Genomic DNA, 22,517 nt, shown 5'->3' with positions numbered 1-22,517 from the left:
CTCTCCAAGGGTTTTCTCCAAAGCTCTCACGCTCTCAAGACAAGAGTTGCAGGAAATTTTCTTATTATTATTCATTAACCCTCAAAGAAGAAGAGGGAGGCTTTAAATAGCCCATACAATGAGAAAATACCTATGCCCCTAGGGCTTAAACGTATCTAAGCCCTTAAGGGCAAAAATGAAAAAGCATAATAATGCTTCATAAATAATGCTAATAAATCAATAATAAATATGAAAATCAAAAGCAGAGCGATCATGGCCGTAGATCGACGGCCACGCCTCTAATAAACTTTTCCTGTTATGATCTCCTCATCATGATTTTCTTACTTTCGGCCTCATGAGAGGATTACCAATCTCACCTTGCACCTCTTCCCCTGCCTTAAGCTGGAGGAAGACAAAAGTGAGCAATTGGAAGCCAACGCCGGTGTCAGGGATAGCGTCAATCGGCGGCGAGGCAGAACAAATCTGTTTCGGCAAGGTAGCTTGATGCGAATCTCTAAGAGGTGCAGGATTTGTTGCCCATGGTCGGTATTAGTCAAAAGAGCGGGCGACTTCACTGCCGTGGGGATTTAGGAAGGGATCCTGATGATTTCTTGCCTGTTTGTTGTGTTGATCTTCCTAAGAGTGCTGGTTGTTTAAGGTGGCATGTTGTTGCTTCATTATCCCAACACCACAAGTCGAACGAAAGGGAAGAATCATGCTTTACAGCTTGTATCTCCTGCAACCTAGGTAGCTCCATCGAGGTTACCCCTTTTAAGCCATCGACTAATCCTGGCTGCTCACTAGATCTAAAAGGTAGGATTGAAGATGCAGTTTATAGCCTCAAAACATCAACTGAATTATTGAAGGTTTTGAATCGTATTTGGAGCTTGGAAGAATAGCATGCATCTAATGTATCTGTAGTTAAAGCATTGAAAGTGGAGTTGGAACACGCAAGGCCGCACATTCAGGAGCTGAAGCAAGAGAAAAAGGGCCGTCATCAGGAAATGGATGATTTGATGAATCAAATTGCAGTAGATAAAGTAGTTAGGAAGAACAAGGAGAAAGATAGGATGAAAGCTGCTGTTCAGTCCATAAGAGAAGAGCTAGATGATGAGAGGATTTTAAGAAAACGGTCAGAGAATTTGCATCGTAAATTGCGAAGGAGTTATATTAAACAAAAACTACATTATTGAAGGCTCTTAAAGATCTAAAAAATGATAGGAAATCAAATTGTTTGTTAGAGGATCTTTGTGATGAGTTTGCAAAGGGAATTGGGCAGTATGAAAAAGAAATAAGAGAGTTAAATATACACAAAGGTTTGCAAGCGTAGGGTTGATGGTTTACTGCTTTGTATATCTGAAGTATGGTTGGATGAGAGATTACAGATGCAAATGGATGAATCTTGCAGCGAGCAGGCTAAAAATGGTACCATATTAAGCAGATTGGAAGATGAAATTGTTTCAGTTCTTCAAGTTAGATGAGCCAACAGCATTAAGGAGGACAGTGAACAACAATGTCATAATTTGCATCGTCAATCTCTTGAATCCTTCCCATTTGAATGGGACCATTAGTGGGCCTCGTGATATTGAAGATGATGAACTCATTGCTTTAAGCTTAACATGGATAAAGCTAAAGGAGCTCATGATCAATTAAGATCATGTTGTACAATTAATTCCAGAAACTTAGAATCTACTAGGAAATCTTTTTTCTGGTAGAAAAATAGTAAGATACCATAGAAGTATCAAAGCTAGAGTTTATCCATGTCACAAGAAGGACTAGAAAGGAAACTTGAAAGCATGGAGTTGGGTTCAGATGTTTATTATGGAATTGCTGAAGCAGATAAGGGTGAAGCTACTACTTCAGCTGTGACCATGAAGCAAATATTGATGCTGTGGATGGCTCAAACCTATTGACTCATTACATGTTCAAGAACCATTTGGATAATTCTAGCGTTTGCAAGGTTCATCATGTTAACTATAAAGGTGAAATAAGCCATAGCAAACTCTCGTGAAGAGGACAATTTCTTCCAAAGTTTGGGCACAACATTACAAGAAATTCAATCCTTGCATCCAGTCCATGTGCAACTGTGGAATCACAGTCGTGCGGGTATAACATTCTTAACTCAAAACCCCGTTGTTGGTGTTCGCGACATACCGGAAAATCATCCACATGTTTTTTCTCTAGTGTGGTGGGATGTGATCCTGGTGTGATGCCTACAGCGAGGCGGGTAAACACTGTATACACTTTTGTCTAGTGTGGTGGGGACAAGTGTAAGTACCCATAGATGCTTTAACGCCTACGAGGAAACAATAGGGAATTTCAAATAGGTACCCCGCAGACCCATACAAGTCTTTCTCTAGCGTGATGGGGTTGAAGACTACGGTTGCGGTGTCACCCGACACCAACCGTACACATCTTTCTTGATATGGCAAGCAGGCTAAGACTCATGTAGTTTCCCTCATACGAGGGAGACGTCGGGAGGTTCTCGAAATTTGAATCGAAGACGCACAAGACTTAGACAAATTAACAGTGGACTTGATTTGGATCACAGGGAACTCACAAATTGAACTCAAACTAAACTCAAATAATTTGAAACTTAAGCTTGAACCAAATGACTTGTAGCCTAACTTGAACTTGGACTTGTTGACCTAAACATCAAATCAAAAAAATATATTACAACGTAAATCCTGCCGGAAAACCTACAAAAACCCTACGAAATACCTGTAGCTCGGCGCCGCTTATGTCTCGATCGAAAATCCTGCCAAAATCTCCCGATCTTTCTACACCTTGTAGAATGGCCCTTCTTGTCGTTACAAAGAGAACAAAGAGGGCTTCACGGGTTGCTCTTCCATTTGCTACCCACGCGAGAGCTCCCTCCATCCCAATCCCCTTGCTTCTTTCTATCCACACACACACACACACACACACACACACACACACACACACACACACACTACTCATTATTTATAGTTAATCAAAATTAATATTAGTCATAATTAATATTAATTATGATTTATTAATGTTAAGAATAATTAATTATAGTTAAGCATAATTAGTTATTTTTTATAATTAATCAGAATTAATTTTAGAAGTTTATAATTAATTCTAATTAATTATGTATAATATTATCATTAATTATAATCGACTATAGTTAATTATAGTTAATAATTATTATCTATAATTTATATTAGTTGACTATAATTACCTCACTCTACGTGCCAAATCCATAGCCGTCCGTGCAAAGGTATAAAAATTTTCTAACTCAAAAATCCTGCTCTCGACTTAGAGACGAGCCAGCAAACCCCCTACGCGGTCAGTAGCGTAGTACAGAGGGAAACCGGCACGATGCTTGCGATGAGGTGGGTAATCTCTAGACCACTCTTGTAGCGTGAGGGAGACGAAAAATAAGTACCCATACGTGGAGAAATCCATGTGCTCTTTTCAACAGGTGCCCAAGACCCTGAAATGGTCATGTAGCGGGCAGAGATTGAAGAATTTGTGTCCGCGGTGTCATTTTACACCTACCTAAAGAACTCAAATAGCAATGAGGGGAAGGCTAGTCTCCCAAAATTTTCCCTAAATGGGGGAGACACCGGGAGGTTGTCGAAATTCCGACTGAAGACACATGGAACTTGAATAAATTTGGACAAATAAAGGACTTGATTTGGACAATGAACTAAAGTTAAAATTGTGCCTAAACCAAACTTAAATGAACTCAAATCTAAATGAAATCGAACATGAATTTGAACTTGCAACAAATGAGTATGAATTGGACTCAGACTTGAATTTATAAGGACAACAAGAGGCATACAACTTGTACTTGCTACTAGAATGACAAAGAGCTTGGATTAACTTTGGACAGCAGGGAATGAGTTTTAAAACTCAAATGATTAACTAAGAACTTGAATGAACTAAGTATAATTCAATAAGCTTTGATTGTATAAGACTTGAATATAAATTTTACATAGATTTGAATATGATTGTCTATAAGAAATTTCAAAATGTTAAGAATTTTCATTTCAAGGCAATTGTTAAATTGGAAGGTATCATTCAAGCCTTGTGCAAATAAGTAGTGATGACTTGTAAATGACATAGTCAGGTTTCGTGTTATGATGCTTTTAATGAATAGCAAAATTTGCATGAGAATTATGTCAACTGATTTTTGATATTCATCTCAAACACCCAATCAAGTGGTTTAAAACTATAGTGATTTGAAACAATTATATCCAATAGCAATATGTGAACAAATAATAGAGGAGCCCCATGAACATTGAGAAAAAGCAAACAACAAGCATAGCAGATTATTGACAAAGGTATGTGAGGAAATCTACCTACAAGTGATAACGCAAAAATCTATAGTCGATTCATGAAAGCCACGTCAAGTAGAAACATGTTGCTAATTAACATACAAAAGGTTGGTATTATCATTCATATTGTAAGAACATCATGGTGGATGTAATGATGCACTTGCTATAAAACCTAAAAATGACGATCGTATGTCGTCGCACGCTTTTCGATGCATCGCGACGAGACAAGTGAAATTTTTTAAGTTAACGGAATTTGACGAAAATAATTTTATAAAATCCTATAAAAAATTCTAATCGTTTTGATATATAGAATTTGTATCCAATTTCGCTTAAATTGGAGTTATTTTTGGAAGCTTCTAAATTCCCATTTTACCCTTACTCTTTTCTTAAGCCGAAATTACTTAAGGGCATAATGGACATTTGGAAAATCCCCTTATCTTCCTAATATAAGCAAACCGAAACATTCCCTCATCTCCCATTCAATATTTTCGGCCAAACCAAGCGGAAACTAGAGGGGCGGACGAGGGCAAGGAGTGCGGGCACGATTCCAAATGTGATTTTTTGATGAAACATTTAGGGAAAATCGAAGAGGAGGTCAAGGGAAGAAGAAGGTATGTCTTAGAATTTTATTTCCTCATCTAAATCTCAAGATATTTGGTAGTGAAAAATTTAGGGTTTTTCCAAAATTTGTTTTTCTTTTGTAATTTCTTTACAAAACCTTTAAGGAAGGATTAGAAGAATGATTTAACGATGAAAATAAAGTTTTTGGAGAAAATTTTAGAGGATGAAATTTTAGGTCTTTACTAAAACCTAAATTTCTATAAAGTGCTTTTACAAAAGTTATTCCTAAGGGCATTAGGAATGTTTTAAAGCATAAATTTAGATTTTTTAATGAAAAATTTATTTATTTTTAATAATTTTCCTAATTATTTAATACAAAAATTAATAAGATTTTTATTAAATAATATTTAAGGATAATTTTGATATAAAAATTTGAGCAAAATTTAAGATTTAGGGTTTCCAAAATTTTGGATTTTAAATAATTCCGAAAATAAAAAATTAATTATGTTAATTATTGAAAATAATTATGATGTGTGCTTAGTTCAATTGTAACTATCTTTAGGTGTGGATTTAGGTGAAGACATGTGGTTAGACAACGTCATGCAACGTTGTGGAGGTGGTTCGATACTTGCAAGGTAGGTGAATTACATTTAAATTGAGTTTATGAAATTTAATTAAATATTTTTGCACTTTTAAAATGTTACAAATTAATGTTCATGAATTTTCTATTATTGATTTAGCATTACAATTCTTGTTTATACATATGTCACATTACTTAGAATGTTAAAAAAAGTAAACAATTTCATGTTTAAGAGATACAAAAGTTTCTTTACCCGAAAAACATTAAAGATCATTTGATGCATTGAATATGTTTTAATTCTTTGATGAATATAGATATTATAAACTGTATGTGGATGTTGATCCGGAAGTGCCAAACAAATGGTAATGAGATTCTACGGCGCCAAATGGTAAAGGGGCTTGCAAAATTCAAATTGTAATGGAGTTCTTTGGAACCAAATGGTAAAGGAAACGACCAAAAGATTGTGTACCTGATCAGTACAAATACTGGTACTTTCAGGACAGGTGTTTATCATATTATGACTTTGAAAGTTATGCATTTAATGAAATGATTTTAGGAAAAGGAAAATTTATGGAAAAGAAAGAAAAGAATGATATGGAAAAATAAAAATGTCTTAAGAATAATTATTGAAACTGTTTTATAAATTCATGCATAAATGCTTATTCTGATCTTTTAGTATTTCATGATTAATGACATATTTAAGAAAGATAAGAATTTTTTTTTATAAATTTAAGATAAATTTTTTTCACCTGCTGAGTGTTGACTCTTCCTACGTTTAAAAATATTTTTCAGGAGAAATTATTAAGAAGTGATGGGTACAAGACTGCAGTATACCTAACATCATAGAGGACCTCGAAAAAAAGAAAGGTTTTTATATTTTATGTTTTATGTTGAGTCTTTAATCTGTATCTATCAAGTTTGTGGGAGTTTATGTAACTGTTGATTATTTAAGTTTTAAGTAGTTGTGTGAGAAGAAACAAATTTGAACAATTATTGTATTGATGTTTTCTTAGTGGCTCTTTCTTATTTTATTTGTTGAGGAAATTCAAATTATAATATATAAGTTTATATGAAATGATTATGTTTATGTTATGATGTTTTCCTGTACGACTGTCTGCTCCCGCCCCGTTAATTCGAGCTAGCCGGGTCGGGTCGTGACACTTGCAGCCAACAACTTGAAACTTTCCTATCAACTTTAAGAAATTTCTTATCAACTTAAATGCTCACTACACAAGAAGAACAATATACATACAGAAAGTGCAGCCATTGGTATATGATTAGGAACTTGAACGTAGTGCTTGCATAAATATATCAACTCATTTGTGAAAGAGAGATTTGTAATAGACAAATAAATGAAGAGAAAGATGAGTATGATCCATACAGTCAAGCAACATAATGAAATTGAAAGTTCGTTAGGGATGTTAAGCCCTATAGAACTGGCCCAAGCTAACCAAGAGGGGGGGGGGTGAATTGGTATTTTAAAATTTCTTTTAACAAAGAATAAAAAACATAAACCAAAATCACGCCACAAAAAATAAATGCGGAATTAAAAGTGCGGAAGCAAGAAAACAAGTACACATAAATTTATAGTGGTTCGGTCAACTCGACCTACGTACACTCCTTGGAGGCACCCTCCAAGTATTGCACTACAAAACGTGACTCTCCTTTAGCCCCCACAGCTAGGCGGAGAAGCCCTCACGAGAACCTCCTTTTTGCCACCCCGGCAAGGCAGAGAACCTACCTCCTTTTGCTTCCTCCTGAAGCTGGTAGAGAACCACAACCAAAAGCTAACTCCTTACCTCTACCGACCCTTCCACGTTCGAGAAACTGTAGACGAAGAACAAGCAGAGCGATCCTTGAAGCAACCCTTGTGAATCCCCTCACAAGATCAGCGATATGTTAATGACGGCTGCCTTAATTAAGAATCCTTATTTAGACTTTCTGTTTTAAGCCTGATCGTCCAGGCCGATGTAAAAAATCGTCCTGGTCGATATGAGTAAAAACAGAAATTCTAAGTCTCTCACGTGTGTGTGTGAAGGGTTACTTAGCATCAGTCTCTTTGACCATTACAAGTAGACTCAAGAAGTGAAAAACAAAAGTACAGACTAACTCAACCCTAAACCTACGCAATCCTGAATTGGCTTCGTCTTGTTCGTCCGATCTTCGATTCCTGAAATGTAAGAAGCAACAAGCAGTCCAAGAGAAATAGTATTTATCAATCATCAAAATATAAGCCATGAAAATAGATTTGCAATAGAAATATTCATGAATGAAGGCAAGAGCTATACGATGATATGTTCATGAACAACATATGGAATGTATACAACAATATGCAAATGTAAAATGAGATCAAAATTCTTAAATGCATGCAATGATTTACCCATGAGGAGTGCAGTGGTATGCTCATGAACAAAATTGGAGATCTAGCAATCTCTACTATGGGCATGATAAGCATAAAAGCCTATAATGATTATCCATACCACCTGTGACAATATTGTGGTAAACATGCATTCCTATCCACTGCAAACATAAAGAAAGTGATCATTACAGTATTTAAGGGCCAACACTGAGCAACGCACAATGTGCCTACAAGCAGTAATTGGTGAACATCATAAAAGAGACACAACGCATAAGAGCTACCACAAATATTGTTTATCTATAAATGATAATAATAAATGTAAATGTAAATATAAAGCACCTACAAGTTGTTGTAGCAAAGAACATAATAGTACCCTTATAGTTAATTGCATCCAATGGAAATTAAACACATCAATCATCTCCAAGCGGAAGCAGATGATATTCAGTAAAAAAAAAATCTCTACAAGCTTTCGTAGTGAAAAGAAGATCCATCAAATGTCCTAAATTCCTTACACATGCACCGTAATCTGTATGCACATAGGTACACAGAAGGGGATGTATAAAACACCTGCATGGGCCCCGGCGAGCGTGTTGTAGGAACACACATGACGTTTAGGGATGCTGTGCGGGTCAATAAGTTTGAACCCGATCCTCCTAGGTAGGTAGATATGAGTCGACAAAGTTTAGTAAATAATTACAAAATGCCCCCAAACACCTACATGGGCCCCGTCGAGTGTGTTATCAGTATACACGTGATGTCTAGGAATGCTGTGTGGGTCAATAAGTGAATTCAAGTTTGAACCCAATCCTCCTATGCGGATCAATAGGAGTTGACAAGGTTTGAACCATCAAATAAATATACAGTTGTGATGACTGGTAAATTTGTCTTAATGCATTCATATTAGGCCTTCAAGGCCTAGAACAATATGAATTTATTAATAAAAGCACAAAGCCTATGAAATCTGATCCCCTATCAACAAGTTAATAGGGTCGATAAGGTTTAATATAAAAATAGAAATGACCTCACAAGTTAATAGGGTCAACGATGATGGCCGCGTTGAACAGAAAAACTCAATCGGTAGGGTCCATTCCAAATAATTCAAAATTCCATCCAAATACCCAAAATCCAAAATTCTAGAAATCCCAAAAATATTTAAAATTGAAATCCATCCATTAAATACTTAAAACAAAATCCATCCATCATCCACAACAGTTTGCCGATGTGGACAAATTCGAATATAACTTCAGCTCACATAGAGCTAATGCCTAGTCGAAAATATCACTAGGATCCATTCTTAAATAATCTTCTGTCAGTAAGGACGTGGTACATATCATATAACTGGTGGTTTTGTTAGATAAAATGTTATGACCCAGGGCTCTTTGAACCGAGTGGTTTTGCCATCAAATGCCACCATAAAATATGGTTATGGCCAGAGCCAATACGTTTCTTAGTGGCATCAAATCCTTAATATATGAATCAATAGGATATTATCGATAGGGCACAAAGCCCTCTATTAGCTATAGTGGATTCAGATTTGTCCCCTTAGGCAAACACCCACACCAATTCTATAAGATACCCTTGAACGAAGTAACCCATGGATACCAATAAGGATCCTTCTATCAGGTTGGGATGACTACCTCCTCTGATTAAGTAGACCAGGGACCAAGATGGCCCGGGATAACGAAACCATGGGATCTTGATCAGGTCCATCATCCATTCCCCCACCATCCACTTTAAGTTAAAGATTGTGAAAATTCTAATTTTAAATATCAGATCTTTCAACCCTTCAAACATCTCAATCACCCTATACCCATGCTGCTACTATATGCTAGATAACACGTATTTTATACGTATCTGATTGACGACTAGCCTTAATTGAAAGTTCTCTCATGAATTGGAGGGGTAATTAACTATAGGGGCTTGCACCAATATGAAATTAGAACTCAAATCATAAAGTCCTAACAAAATGAGGGCAAAATCTCGTGGTAATGTGTTATCTACAAAACCATCTTCCTTTCATAAATTTACTCTGGAACTTAATCTGTTAAAACTCCCCCTGGAAGAAAAAGTAAAGAGGGCGGAGGCCGTGGCCAAATTTTCGGAGCCCACAGGACCCAATTGAATGATATGGAACATAATTTAAAATAAAATTTGTAATTTGATAAAATGGCAACATGCAAATAAGGAGCAAATGGACAATGCAGTGACATGTTCATAATTAACAATGAAAAATTTTCAATGAACATTAAGGAATTGTCACTTCAATTGGATTGGAAGTGTCATTATGCAAACTCATCATACAAGATTTGAGTCATCTTCATATGACAGTGGAAGACTTGTAACATTCAACATGGCTCATTTACATGCAGCATTCAAATGACCGGTGATAAGTAAATTTTTGCATACCAGTTGCTTGCAAGCAACGAGTAATGAAGGTTATGGAGAACATGATAATTCATGTGAAGGTGAAAGATTTATAATATGCCACGTTACCATTTTACAACTAATAGTCAACAAGGGTTGTAGAAAATATGATTATTTGCTTGTAAGCAACGATAAGAGGCAGGATAATGACAGTGAATGGAAGCTACTACACAATCAATGCTACTCGACTGTGGAGCAAATGCTCTGAAAATCCTTAAATCATACTGATTAATATGCAACGAATACTCCTCATCATTGACAATAACTCAACTTCAAGCAAGTTAGCAATTCCTTATAAATGGAAGGCGTTAATACGTAATGAACATAGAAATGTAAGGTTCCTGCAAGAAATAGCAAGAGATTGGGAACACATATAATATCATCCTTCACAATCAATGCTAGAAGATGGCCTATTAAATACAACGCAAGTGTGATGGGTCTTCTATGAATGCAAGTATGCACCTATGATATTATCCACAAATGATGTCATTTAGCTACATGCAAACACACTAATCCCTTACAAGTGATAATAGTGAACATGCAATGAAGTTTATTATTCATTAGCTAATATGCATGAAGGTGTCGATAATGAATGCAACTCAACTAGTAATTAATGACAGAATTTAGATTAGCACATTAACCTGTATGCAAATGATGAAAAAGGATATACTGTCAAAATAATTAATCCCTTGAGCATGTAGGTGTTTGTGCGAGGTGTAATTTAGAAGCAAAGACGAAGATTTGCAGTGTGTTGGATATCTATAGACAAATGTAGAAGACTTGTCACACACATGGTATTCTACTCACAAGTGATGACATATAATGTGTAGAATCATAAACTTGTATGGGCCCCAACGAGCGTGTTGTATTTTCGCACATGACGTCTAAAGATGCTGTGCGAGCCAATAAATGAACTTAAGTTTAAGCTCAATCCTCCTATGCGGGTAGATAGGAGTCGACATGGCTCGAATCATCAAACAAATGTTCGGTCACAGTGTTGACCGAAACATATATTTTACACGTTCATATTAAGCCTTCAAGGCCCATAATATGAAAAATTCGCTCATAAAAGCATACTACAAATAGCGAACCCAATCGTTTATTGGTAAGTTGATAGGGTCGATAAGGTCCAACCAACAAAATAAAATATTCGTTAACACCCCAATGATGGTAGTGTTGAATGCAAACCTCAACTGAAGAGGTCCACAAAATCTAAAAAAAATGCCTCCCAAATGCCCACAAAATTCAAAACCTAAAAAATTACCAAAAACCTAAATACTTAAAATTAAAATTCAACCATTAAAACACTTAAAGAAAAATACATCCACCCTTCACAACAATTTACCGAAGTGGACAAATTCAAATATGCTTTAGCTCACAAAGAGTTAGTGTATGGTCGACAATTTTAGTATGATTCATTCTCAAACGATTTCTTGCCAGCAAGGACGTGGCACGTGTTTTATAACTGACAGTTTTGTCGCCAAATGACACTGTAGTTAAACGATTATGACTAGGCCCTCTCAACCGAGTGATTTGCCGTCAAATGGAACCACTATTTTACGATTATGGCCAGAGTCCAAATGTTCCCCAAGGACATTAAATCCTTTAGATATGAATTAATAAGATATAATTGATAGGGCACAAAGCAATCTATTAGCTAACGTGGATTCAAATTTGTCCCCCTAGACAAATAGTCATCCCAGGTCTACATGGTTCCCTTGGACGACACAACCCATAGATGCCGACAAGGATCCTTCTGTTAGATTGGGCCTACTACCTCCTTCGACTAAGTAGACCAGGGACCACAATGGCCTGGGGCGACGAAACCATAGGATCTTGATCGGGTCCATCATCTATTCCCCCACCATATGCTTTAAATGTAAGATGGGGAAATTCCAAAATTTAAATATAAAAATTTCCAAAACCCTGATACCATGTATCTACGGATATGATGATTTCATTTGAAGACTAGCCTTAATCAAATGTTCTCTCTCATTATTGAGAGGTAATTAACTATAGGGGCTTACACCTATAGAAAATCATAACTCATATTAAAAAGTTCTCTAAAAAATGAGGACAAAATCTCTGGGTAGTGTCTTATCTACAAATCCAATCTGCCTTTTGAAATTTACCCCAGAACTTATTTTGTTAAAACTCCCTCGAAAGCACGGGGAGGCCGGGGTGTGAATTTTTGGGGCCCACAACAGGATATGCAATGAGCATATTTGTGAAAAGAATGGAGTAGCTCCAGTTGAAGATAGGATTGTAGAGAGAGTTGCTATTTATATATTTTACATTCTTGCAACTTGTATTGTTTTGATGATTTCAAATATTATTATTTTATATATCTCCTAACACTTTTTGGAAGATTTGTTTTTTGCTCTAGTATGTACTAACATTTCAGGAAAATCAAATCCAAGCGATGAAGACTTCAAGTTATTCATTTCTAAATTATAAGTTTTTAAATGAGAGGGAGTGATTGTAATTGAGTGAAAAATCACAAAACACACTCTTGGGGAACACTTTTTGTAAATTGATCGTACGGGACAAACCTGGTTCGTACAGGATGATCATGTCAATTAACCCCTCGAAAGAGCAAAGGAGATAACAGGCGGGTAGAAAATTTTATAAGTCCTAATCATCCAGGACGAATTTAATATTAGTCCCGGGATGAATGTCTCGGTATTCTCACCTTGCACTATTCATCCAGATGAAAATTATGGTTCGTATCGGGACGAAGCTCTCTGTATGGAATTGTACAGGATGAAATAAATTTTCGTCCCTGGACGAAGCTCTCTGTATGAAATCGTACAGGACAAAATAGATTTTTGTCCCTGGATGAAACTCTTTGTATAACATTGTTCCAGGATGAAACCTATTCGTCCCAGGACGAACTGAACCGACTTACGTCAGCTGGTTACGTCCTGTAGAATTTTGGGAACCAACCTATATAATAACCGTTTTGTACTGGACGAACATAGTTCGTACGGGATGATGAGCGTGTATGAACATAGTTCGTATCAATATACATTAGGATCATTTCCAACATTTTAAGTCAAATCGTCCAGGATGATCCACGATCGTACGGGCTGATCCACTGCGTACAGAATTGAAAACTTGTAATTTTTGGCAATTTTTTTTTGTCTTTTGTATATATAGTTCAAATTAGACTACCGCCCAATCTTTTCACTCATTGATCTTCGTGCCTATTGGAAGAAGAGTAAAGGAGAGAGTGAGAGAGAGCAGTCAAAGAAGGATTTCTACCACTGGAGCTTAAAGGATTTGCATTGTGTTCAAGGGTAAGATTTCCTACTTGTGATTTGAGATTACTTCACTCTTTTTCTTTCCTCCTTCTAGATTTCTTGGGAAGAGATCTGTCAAGGAGATCCGGTTCTCTGCTGACACTTGGTAAGTGTGAAAAGACGAAGGATTCTCTGCCCACACTAGGAGAGTGTGAAAAGATGAAGGATTCTCTGCCCACACTAGGAGAGTGAAAAGACGAAGGATTCTCTGCCCACACTAGAAGAGTGTGAAAGGACGAAGGGTTCTCAGCACACACTAGGAGAGTGTGAAAGGACGACGGTTCTCTGTCAACACTAGGGAAAGTGTAAAAGGACGACGATTCTCTGCCGTACCGGGTAGTGGTGAAAAGAGTGTTTGTAAAAGCTTCTCTGCCTTGCTGTGGGTGCAAAAGGAGAGATACTATTTGTATTAGTGCAATACTCAGAGGGTGCCTCTGAGGAGTAGATGTAGGTCTGGTTTAGACCTAACCACTATAAATCGTGTATCTTTTTATTTTACAGCTTTTTATTTTCTGCTTTTAATTTTGTGTTTTAAAAATTTATGGTTGAAAAACTTTTTATAAAAAAAAATTCATTAAAGTTTAATTTTGGTTAAATTTATCAAAAGAGAGAAAATTTTTAAATACCAATTCACCCTCCCTCTTGGTAGCCTTGGGACATTAACTTAGGTTTAACAACCTATTCACTAGACTCAACAAGTGGTATCATAGCTTTGTTTCAATATCATAAGTTTAAATTACTTTTTGATTAACGTAGATGGCAACATTTAGAAATCAAAATACACCTGAGGGTTACTCTTTTACTAGACCTCCACTGTTTGACAATATACCTTTTGATTTTTGGAAAACACGCATGTCTACTTTCTTACAGTCACTTGATTATCGTATGTGGATCTTAGTCCAGGAAGGCTATACAAAACCAACTAGATTAGTTGATAGAGTTATGGTAGAAACACCTTTTGTAGATTGGACTATAGAAGAACGTGACTTAGCTCAACTAAATGCTAAATATTTAAATAGCTTCTTTTGTGCGTTAACATCTGAAGACTACATGCGAGTTTCCACTTAATACAATTGTACGATCATCATGATCGTCCGGGATGAAATATTTTTCAAATTACGGGATGATTGAATGAAGCAGTTGAATGGATAAGACAATTTTTATTATGAACTTCGTCCGTACAAACCTTTGGTTCGTCCAGACGAACACATGTCGGTTCATGGAGGGGGACGATTTTCAACTGCCATTAAAATGAGTTAAATTTATGATCATCCATATAAACACGTGTTTGTCTGTACGATCGTCTTGGTCAAAAGTCTGTACGAAAGGATGCTTCGAAAATTATGTGTTTACGAAGAACCGTTATTTTTTAAACTCATTCATTCGTCCATACGAAATATTTTTGTACGGGACGAATCGAATTCGTACTGGATGAACAAAAATTTTGTCTTATACGAACAGTCGCTCTTCTTTAAATTAATGGCAGTTTTTACTGAATAGTCATTTTTACACATCTCTTTCAAACCATTCCACTCTTCAAATCTCTCAATGGAAAGTTATAGCAAGAACCAAAAGACCTTGGCTAAGGGTCCTCCAAGAAATACATCCGAAAACTTCCTTTCAAGAGCCAATGAAGAATCATTTGCTAGGTTTGTGTCTGCAAAAATCACCCCATCTAGAGTTCTCTTACAGGATCAATTGACCTTTAAGGTAATGCACTTATTTTCCTCCACTCAATTTAGTTTGATCCTCACTTTAGTTCACTTCTACAATAAAGAAACCTTTCACTATTTCTTGTTAAACATGTCATTCAACTCCGACCATTCTGTCATCAGTTCTTTTGTTTACAAAAAGATAGTTGAAATCACCAAGGATGACTTTGATATTTTTATAAACTTAAGGACTGAAGGCTTAAGAGCACACACTTTAATCACCTCAAGTTTTGATTGGACTGAAGTTAATCGTGTGATTAGAGATAGGAGAATTAAAGATCATTTACCAAAAGTTTCAACCTTAGTGCGTGTTGCCCGTATCATCCAGCATGTGTTAAGAACTTCTATTATACCTAAAGCTAGTGATAGAATCAACATCACACCTCTTCTTTCTACTATTACCTACTTGATTATGACTAGACAACCTATAGATGAGGCACAACTCCTAATTGACTACATTTATGGTCTCTCTAAAATTGATCATGTTGATCATAAAAGAAAGAAGAACACAGCCTTAGGATATCTGATTGCTTATATTTTGGAAAAGAAGTATAATTTAATTCATCCTGAACAAGACTTTGAAGAACCTCTCTACTACAACGACACATCCTTTAGGGCTATCTTCAATAAGGATGAGCCTAGTAAAACTCATGTAGTTCTGAGTGAAACAGAAGAAGAAGCTGGACCTTCAGAAGCTGCTGAACCAAATTATCAGGATTTGGTCCAAAGGTTTAAAAATTTAGAGGCTCATTTTGATCAAAGGTTTGATCAAATTGAAACTCACTTGTAGCAGCAAGATTTTCAGCACAATCAGGATATGGGATTTATGCATGAACAAATAAATGCCATTAATTCCAACATGTTCACGATGAGTAGTTACTTCAACTTCTTTGGTGCAGCACCACCTCCTCCTCCAGATCAGGGTCCATCAGAATGATTTGTTTAGTGTTTGTTCAGTGTTTGTTATGTGTTTCATTGTAGTTCATGTGTTAGTGATTTTCTTTAGTTTGTTATTTTGTTTTTGTCTTAGTTGTGTTAATAATGATATCTTAAACTTCAAATTGTAATAGCCTTATCCGATATCAATGTTTTGTCATTTAATGTTTTAGAAACGTGTTAGACTTGATGACATTCTTTTTTTTTAATCTTAATAGTGCTTTATTTAATTTGTAAATTAAAATTAATTTCATTAGAAAATATAATATTTTCTAAATTTAAGAGATGCTTATAACTTGATATTATTAGAATTTTCATTTCCATGTTTCTTATTTAGACTACATTATCTTTAATATTATTATTGCAATTTAGATGTTTTCTTATTTTGTATTTCTCTTTTCAATTAGTATTTATGCACTTAGAAAAATTTGAAATTTTAGATTATTGATTTTGGAAAGAATTTTATTACTCTTGAAAAGTGTACAAATGTACAAAAATCAAAAGGAATGTGCAAAAATATTGTAATGACAAAAAGAGGCACAAAATAAGCCTAAAGTAAAAGATGCACAAAATATGTGCCATAAAAATTGAAAAAGATGCACAAAAATATGCCATAAAAATTGAAAAAGATGCGCAAAGCGCCACATGTGATAATTACTTCATTCCAAACTCTTTTAATCTCTTAATTCAAATTGATCTAATGTTCATTTATAATTTATATTGAAATTTGAAATATAATATTTTTTTATTCATCCTTAGTGCAATGATTTTCCATATCTTCATGTCTAAATTGACACATGCCGTTGATAAATTCTTTTTATTCTCTATGTTATATCACTTCTTAAATTATTTGAAATCCTATGTTTTTCTAATGTTTTGATTTTATTTGCATACCTTATTTCAATCACTTTCAAGATTAAAATATTAAATGAATTTCATACTTCTGCTTATATTTCTAAAATTCTTTTCTTCTTCACTTTTTGATGTTGTCAAAAAGGGGGAGAAATTATTTGTTTCGTATGTTTTCATAGTGTTTGATTTTTGTATGTGTGGTTGATTTTTTTATTGTTTTGTCTTTTGTGTTGTTGTGTTGTATAAAGCTTTTGAAAAATAATTTTTTTAAAGTATTTCAAATGCCTCCTTATTTTCATGAGTTCATCAATTCATGGGGAGTTTAGGAGATACTTAGAACTTGAAATCCTACAAACAATAATTATTTTTCCATAATGAAAAGGGGGGAGATTGTAAAGAGAGTTGCTATTTGTATGTTTTACATGCTTGCAACTTGTATTATTTTTATGATTTCAAATATTATTATTTTATAAAACTCCTAACACTTTTTGAAAGATTTATTTTTTGCTCTAGTGTGTACTAACATTTCAGGAAAATCAACTCCAAGCGATGAAGACTTCAAATTATTCATTTGTAAATTATAAGTTTTTAAATGAGAGGGAGTGATTGTCATTGAGTGAAAAATCACAACACACTCTTGGGGAACACTTTTTGTAAACTGATCGTACGGGATGAACCAGGCTCGTATGGGATGATCATGTCAATTAACCCCTCAAAAGAGCAGTGGTTCGAACAGGCGGGTAAAAAATTTTCTAAGTCTTAATCGTCCAGGACGAATTTAATATTCATCTCGGGACGAACGTCTCGAGATTCTCACCTTGCAATATTCGTCCAGATAAAATCTATGGTTCGTACCGGGATGAAGCTCTCTGTATGGAATCTTACAGGACGAAATAAATTTTCGTCCCTGGATGAAGCTCTGTATATGGAATTGTACAGGATGAAGTAAATTTTTGTCCCTGGATGAATCTCTCTGTATGGAATTGTTCAGGACAAAATAAATTTTCTTCCCTGGATGAAGCTCTCTGTATGAAATCGTACATGATGAAATAAATTTTCATCCCTGGACGAAACTCTCTGTATAACATCATCCCAGGACGAAACCTGTTTGTCCCAGGACAAACTGAACTGATTTACGTCAGTTGGTTACGTCCTGTAGAATTTTGGGAATCGACCTATGTAATAACCGTTTCGTACCGGACGAACATAGTTCGTACTGGATGATGAGCATGTATGAACATAGTTCGTACCAATATACCTTAGGATCATTTCTGACACTTTAAGTAAAATCATCCAGGACGATCCACGATCGTACGGGACGATCCACTGCGTACAGAATTGAAAACTTACAGTTTTTGGACAGTTTTTCTTGTCTTTTTGTATATATAGTTCAAATTAGACTGCCACCCAATCTTTTTGCTCATTGATCTTCGTACCTATTGGAATAAGAGTAAAGGAGAGAGTGAGAGAGAGCAGTCAAAGAAGGATTTCTACCACTGGAGCTTTAAGGCTTTGCATTGTGTTCAAAGATAAGATTTCCTACTTGTAATTTGAGATTACTTCACTCTTTTTCTTTCTTCCTTCTAGATTTCTTGCGAAGAGATCTGTCAAGGAGATCCGGTTCTATGCCGACACTTTGAGAGTGTGAAAGATGAAGGGTTCTCTGCCGACACTAGGAGACTGTGAAAGGACGAAGGGATCTCTTCCCACACTAGGAGAGTGTGAAAGATGAAGGGTTCTCTGCCCACACTAGGAGAGTGTAAAAGGACGACGGTTCTCTGCCATCACTAAGGAAAGTGTAAAAGGACGACAGTTCTCTGCCGCACCGGTAGTGGTGAAAAGAGTGTTTATAAAGGCTTCTCCGCCTTGCTGTGGGTGCAAAAGGAGAGACGCTATTAGTATTAGTGTAATACTTAGAGGGTGTCTCTGGGGAGTGAATGTAGGTCTGGTTTAGACCGAACCACTATAAATCGTGTGTCTTTTTATTTTACAACTTTTTATTTTCTGCTTTTAATTTTGTTTTTTAAAAATTTGTGGTTGAAAAACTTTTTATAAAAAAAAATTCATTAAAGTTTAATTTCAGTTAAATTTATCAAAAGAGGAAAAATTTTTAAATACCAATTCACCCCCCGCCCCCCTCTTGGTAGCCTTGGGACATTAACTTAGGTTTAATAACCTATTCACTAGACTCAACAAAAACTTCAACCAATAACTGATATAGGATATATCCAAGCCACACAGCCTACTACACACACTTAGACTTGTTTGCTAGGACAACCGACTTTAGCTTTAGGTTAGGCCGGTGTTTACTTTCTTACTGCATTGTGACGGGCTTTCTCAGTTTTCACTGCATGTTGGTTGTAAAATTATTGGTGTATTTGTTTACTTACTTTTACAGCACTCTGTGATGTGATTTGACTGATAATTAGATTACCCATAGGTTAGGAGCAATCTGGTTGTTAACAAAATTTTCTTCAGGTGGCTACACTCGTGCAGGGCAGTAAAGGGGGCTAATTAATTATTAATCATATAAATGCTATAGGTGCTTTAGCTGCTTAGCCCACAAATAAAAAGAGTGTGGCCAAGTGTGGCTAATTAATTTAATTTAAATGTATATATATAGCTGCTTGGGATGATTTTTATTATAAACTGCTTAGGATAACCCTGCAGATGGTCTAGATTTTCTTTTTCTTTCTGTGATGTAAATGGGAGTGTAAATGTAATGTATTAAAAGTCAAAAATGTGAAAGTGATTTTATGAAAAATTTTAGGCTCACATAGTAACTCTAACGTTCTAAGAAGTAAGCTCGGGACCGCCGAGAGTTAGCATAAGCATATTATTACTTTCTCTTCCTTGTTAGGCACCTCCCCGCCTGTGGGTTCTGGCAGACCACTTGACCTATGAGGGTGCAGTTCTGTCAAGGGGAAGTTGTGCAATCTCTAGGGAAAAACCTATTTTTTAAGCCTAATTTTAAAACTGCTTCATATTTATTTTAAGCATTCGAGTCAATTAGCATGCATTGCATTAGATACAAACTAAAAAGAGTCTAAAATGTTAATTATATTTTATTCTTGGCATAAATCACCCTACATAAGTTGAGGGGTCAATTAGGATTTATCTTAGATGTCGGCCCCCAATTCATTAAAACTTAAACAATGTCCCTATCTATCTTTCATAAGAGACTTGACACATGATTTTAAATCGCCTAGGTGGTTAGCTGGCCCCCCAATCCAGGCCGGGATAAGTCCAGATTTGCACTTCATTAGTTAGGTTCGGGTCACTACTTTGTAGTACCCAAATTAGACTTAGGTTCTGAGGCAGATTCTTTTAGATCTTATGTCCTCGCCCTTTGGGAATATAATCCTAAATTTCTAATATAATGTCAACTTAAACATAAAATTTTATCCTAAAATGTAAAACCCAATATAGGATAGACTGAGGTTGTCTCTGAGCTTCAAAGAATCTGGCACCTCCTACTTTTCTTCCTTTGACTCGTTAATAAATGTTCAGCATTGAGCTTTCTCCTTGAAAATTCATACTTCTATTTTCTTGTCTTTTACTTTGTAGTTATAAGGGTATGAAATCACAGCTTTAATCAAGAGTTTTCTTAGGAGCATTCCTCATAGGATGTAATTAACTATAGGAGCTTTCTCCTATAGGGATTTGAGAAACCCGGATTAAAATAAATCTTGTTTCACTCATATAAAACAAGGGAAGAATAATTGGGAATGCAGATATCTTTAAAGCTTTATTTCTAATCTTAAATATACTTGTAGGATATTATTATTGTCTTTTCAGACAATATAATTTCTTGCTTATTATATTTAATTTTAGAAATGATGAATTTTATAAAATTCATTCTTGCTTTTAGATGTCTTAAAGAATGTTATGTTCATCTTTTAAGATGATATAATATTCTTTTTGTCATATCTAAATAAAAGAATGAATAAAATTTTTAAAAAAAGCTTATTTCTATTTTTAAATATATTCTTAAGAATTTCATGTTTATCTTTCGAAATAATATGTTATTCTTTGAATTGTGTTTGATTATAGAAATATCAATTTTCAAAATCCTATTTTGATATTGAATCCATTATAGAATATTATGTCAGTCTTTCGAGATTGTACTTTATTCTTAATGCAGTATTTAATTACAAAATAGGAGAAATCAAAATCTGTGTGGTGATACACAATTTTTTCCCACCATACAGCTTTAGTTTAAGTTGTTTGATAAGTTCGGTTAAATACTTAATTTGATTATTTTAGAGTTTTAAAGTAAGGATTCTATTGGTTATGAATAAATTAATAAAAACTCCAATTTTATGAGTGCAATAATTTTTTATTAAAATTTTGGCATCCTCTCCCTGCAAGAGGAGATAAGGGATGACACTTGCTCTTTCAATCCATCCATTTAGAGAAATAATCGGTGATCAAGGGCTTTAGAATATCGCCGAATACCAAAAATTGTGTAATGTAGGTTCGATTCGCTTATCTTAGTGTTATGACGCCTTATGACAAATGATTGCAATGTCTTACACTCCTACATTTTATAATTAGAATTATTACTAATAATCTTAAAAATAATAATAATAATAAGATATAATGAATCCTTCTTCTAATTCGTTTGCTCAAGCTTGAAGAGATGGGGGAATGAACGGCAGGGCGTTCAGCTTGTTCGTTTGCAAGGGAGCAGACGAAACGAACGTGAGTTCTTCTATGTGCTGTTTTGTGTAAGGCTGATCGGACAGGAGGCAAGATAAGAACGATTTGGGTCATTTGTTCACAAGGGAGAAGATGAACGACTTGGATTTGCAAACAAAGTGGGCTGGACATCGATTCTGTTTCACGTGAGGAGCCGAAGCAGAGGAGGGGATCTGGCCTTCTCCGATCGGGTTTCTTCACGCGTAGAGGAGGAGGCTTAGTCGACGGAGATGGTGCTCACGTGTGGAACATGGATCTCGCCAAACCTGAGCCGAACGACCGTTCGCAGAAGGAAGCTAGGGCAGAGGATTGGCGAGCAGAATCCTGAGAGCCAAAACTAGGGAAAACTATTTTTTTTTTTTTTTTTGTAAAGTAAGCGTGAAAAACTGTATCCTTTGTTTTCTTCTTTATATGAATTGAATTGAATTATATGCCAACTGCCAGATGTTGTAGAAATGCAAACGTGGCTACGATCAGCAGTTTTTTTTCTTATGGGGTTCATTCCGAAGAATGCAAAACTCTCGCACGTTTTATTATTCAGCCCAAGTTTTACTTCTTGTCAATGTAGTGCTTCCTTTTTTTTCTTTTTTTTTTTATAAATAGTTAGACAAGAATCGCAACCTCATTTATTGGCCGAACCTTCAAAAGACTTTCAATTAGTATGTTATAGGCAATAATATTAGGTTGAAAACCCCCTTGAATCAGTTTCTTTGAAAGTCTTAAACGCATCGTTAGCATTTCCAGCCTTGTAAAGCCCATTGATTTTTTTCTCAAATATCTGACAATGTCGATGTGAACAGCTCC

At 35.4% G+C, this 22,517-nt stretch overlaps 1 protein-coding gene across 1 annotated transcript; it reads left to right on the top strand.

The window, feature by feature from the left end:
- The first annotated feature begins 518 nt into the window (after positions 1-518).
- On the top strand, positions 519-22,041 carry LOC110115289 (uncharacterized protein At5g41620-like). Its single transcript, XM_028693320.1, is given in 6 exon segments — positions 519-972; positions 1,012-1,134; positions 1,137-1,278; positions 1,310-1,451; positions 21,653-21,735; positions 21,834-22,041. Coding segments are annotated over 6 exon segments (1,152 nt in total).
- Positions 22,042-22,517: the final 476 nt, after the last annotated feature.

The sequence above is a fragment of the Dendrobium catenatum genome, unplaced genomic scaffold (assembly GCF_001605985.2).
Source record: "Dendrobium catenatum unplaced genomic scaffold, ASM160598v2 fragScaff_scaffold_261, whole genome shotgun sequence".
Classification (NCBI taxonomy): domain Eukaryota; kingdom Viridiplantae; phylum Streptophyta; class Magnoliopsida; order Asparagales; family Orchidaceae; genus Dendrobium; species Dendrobium catenatum.
Note: the sequence above shows the minus strand (reverse complement) of the source record. Positions and strands in the feature narration are given on the sequence as shown.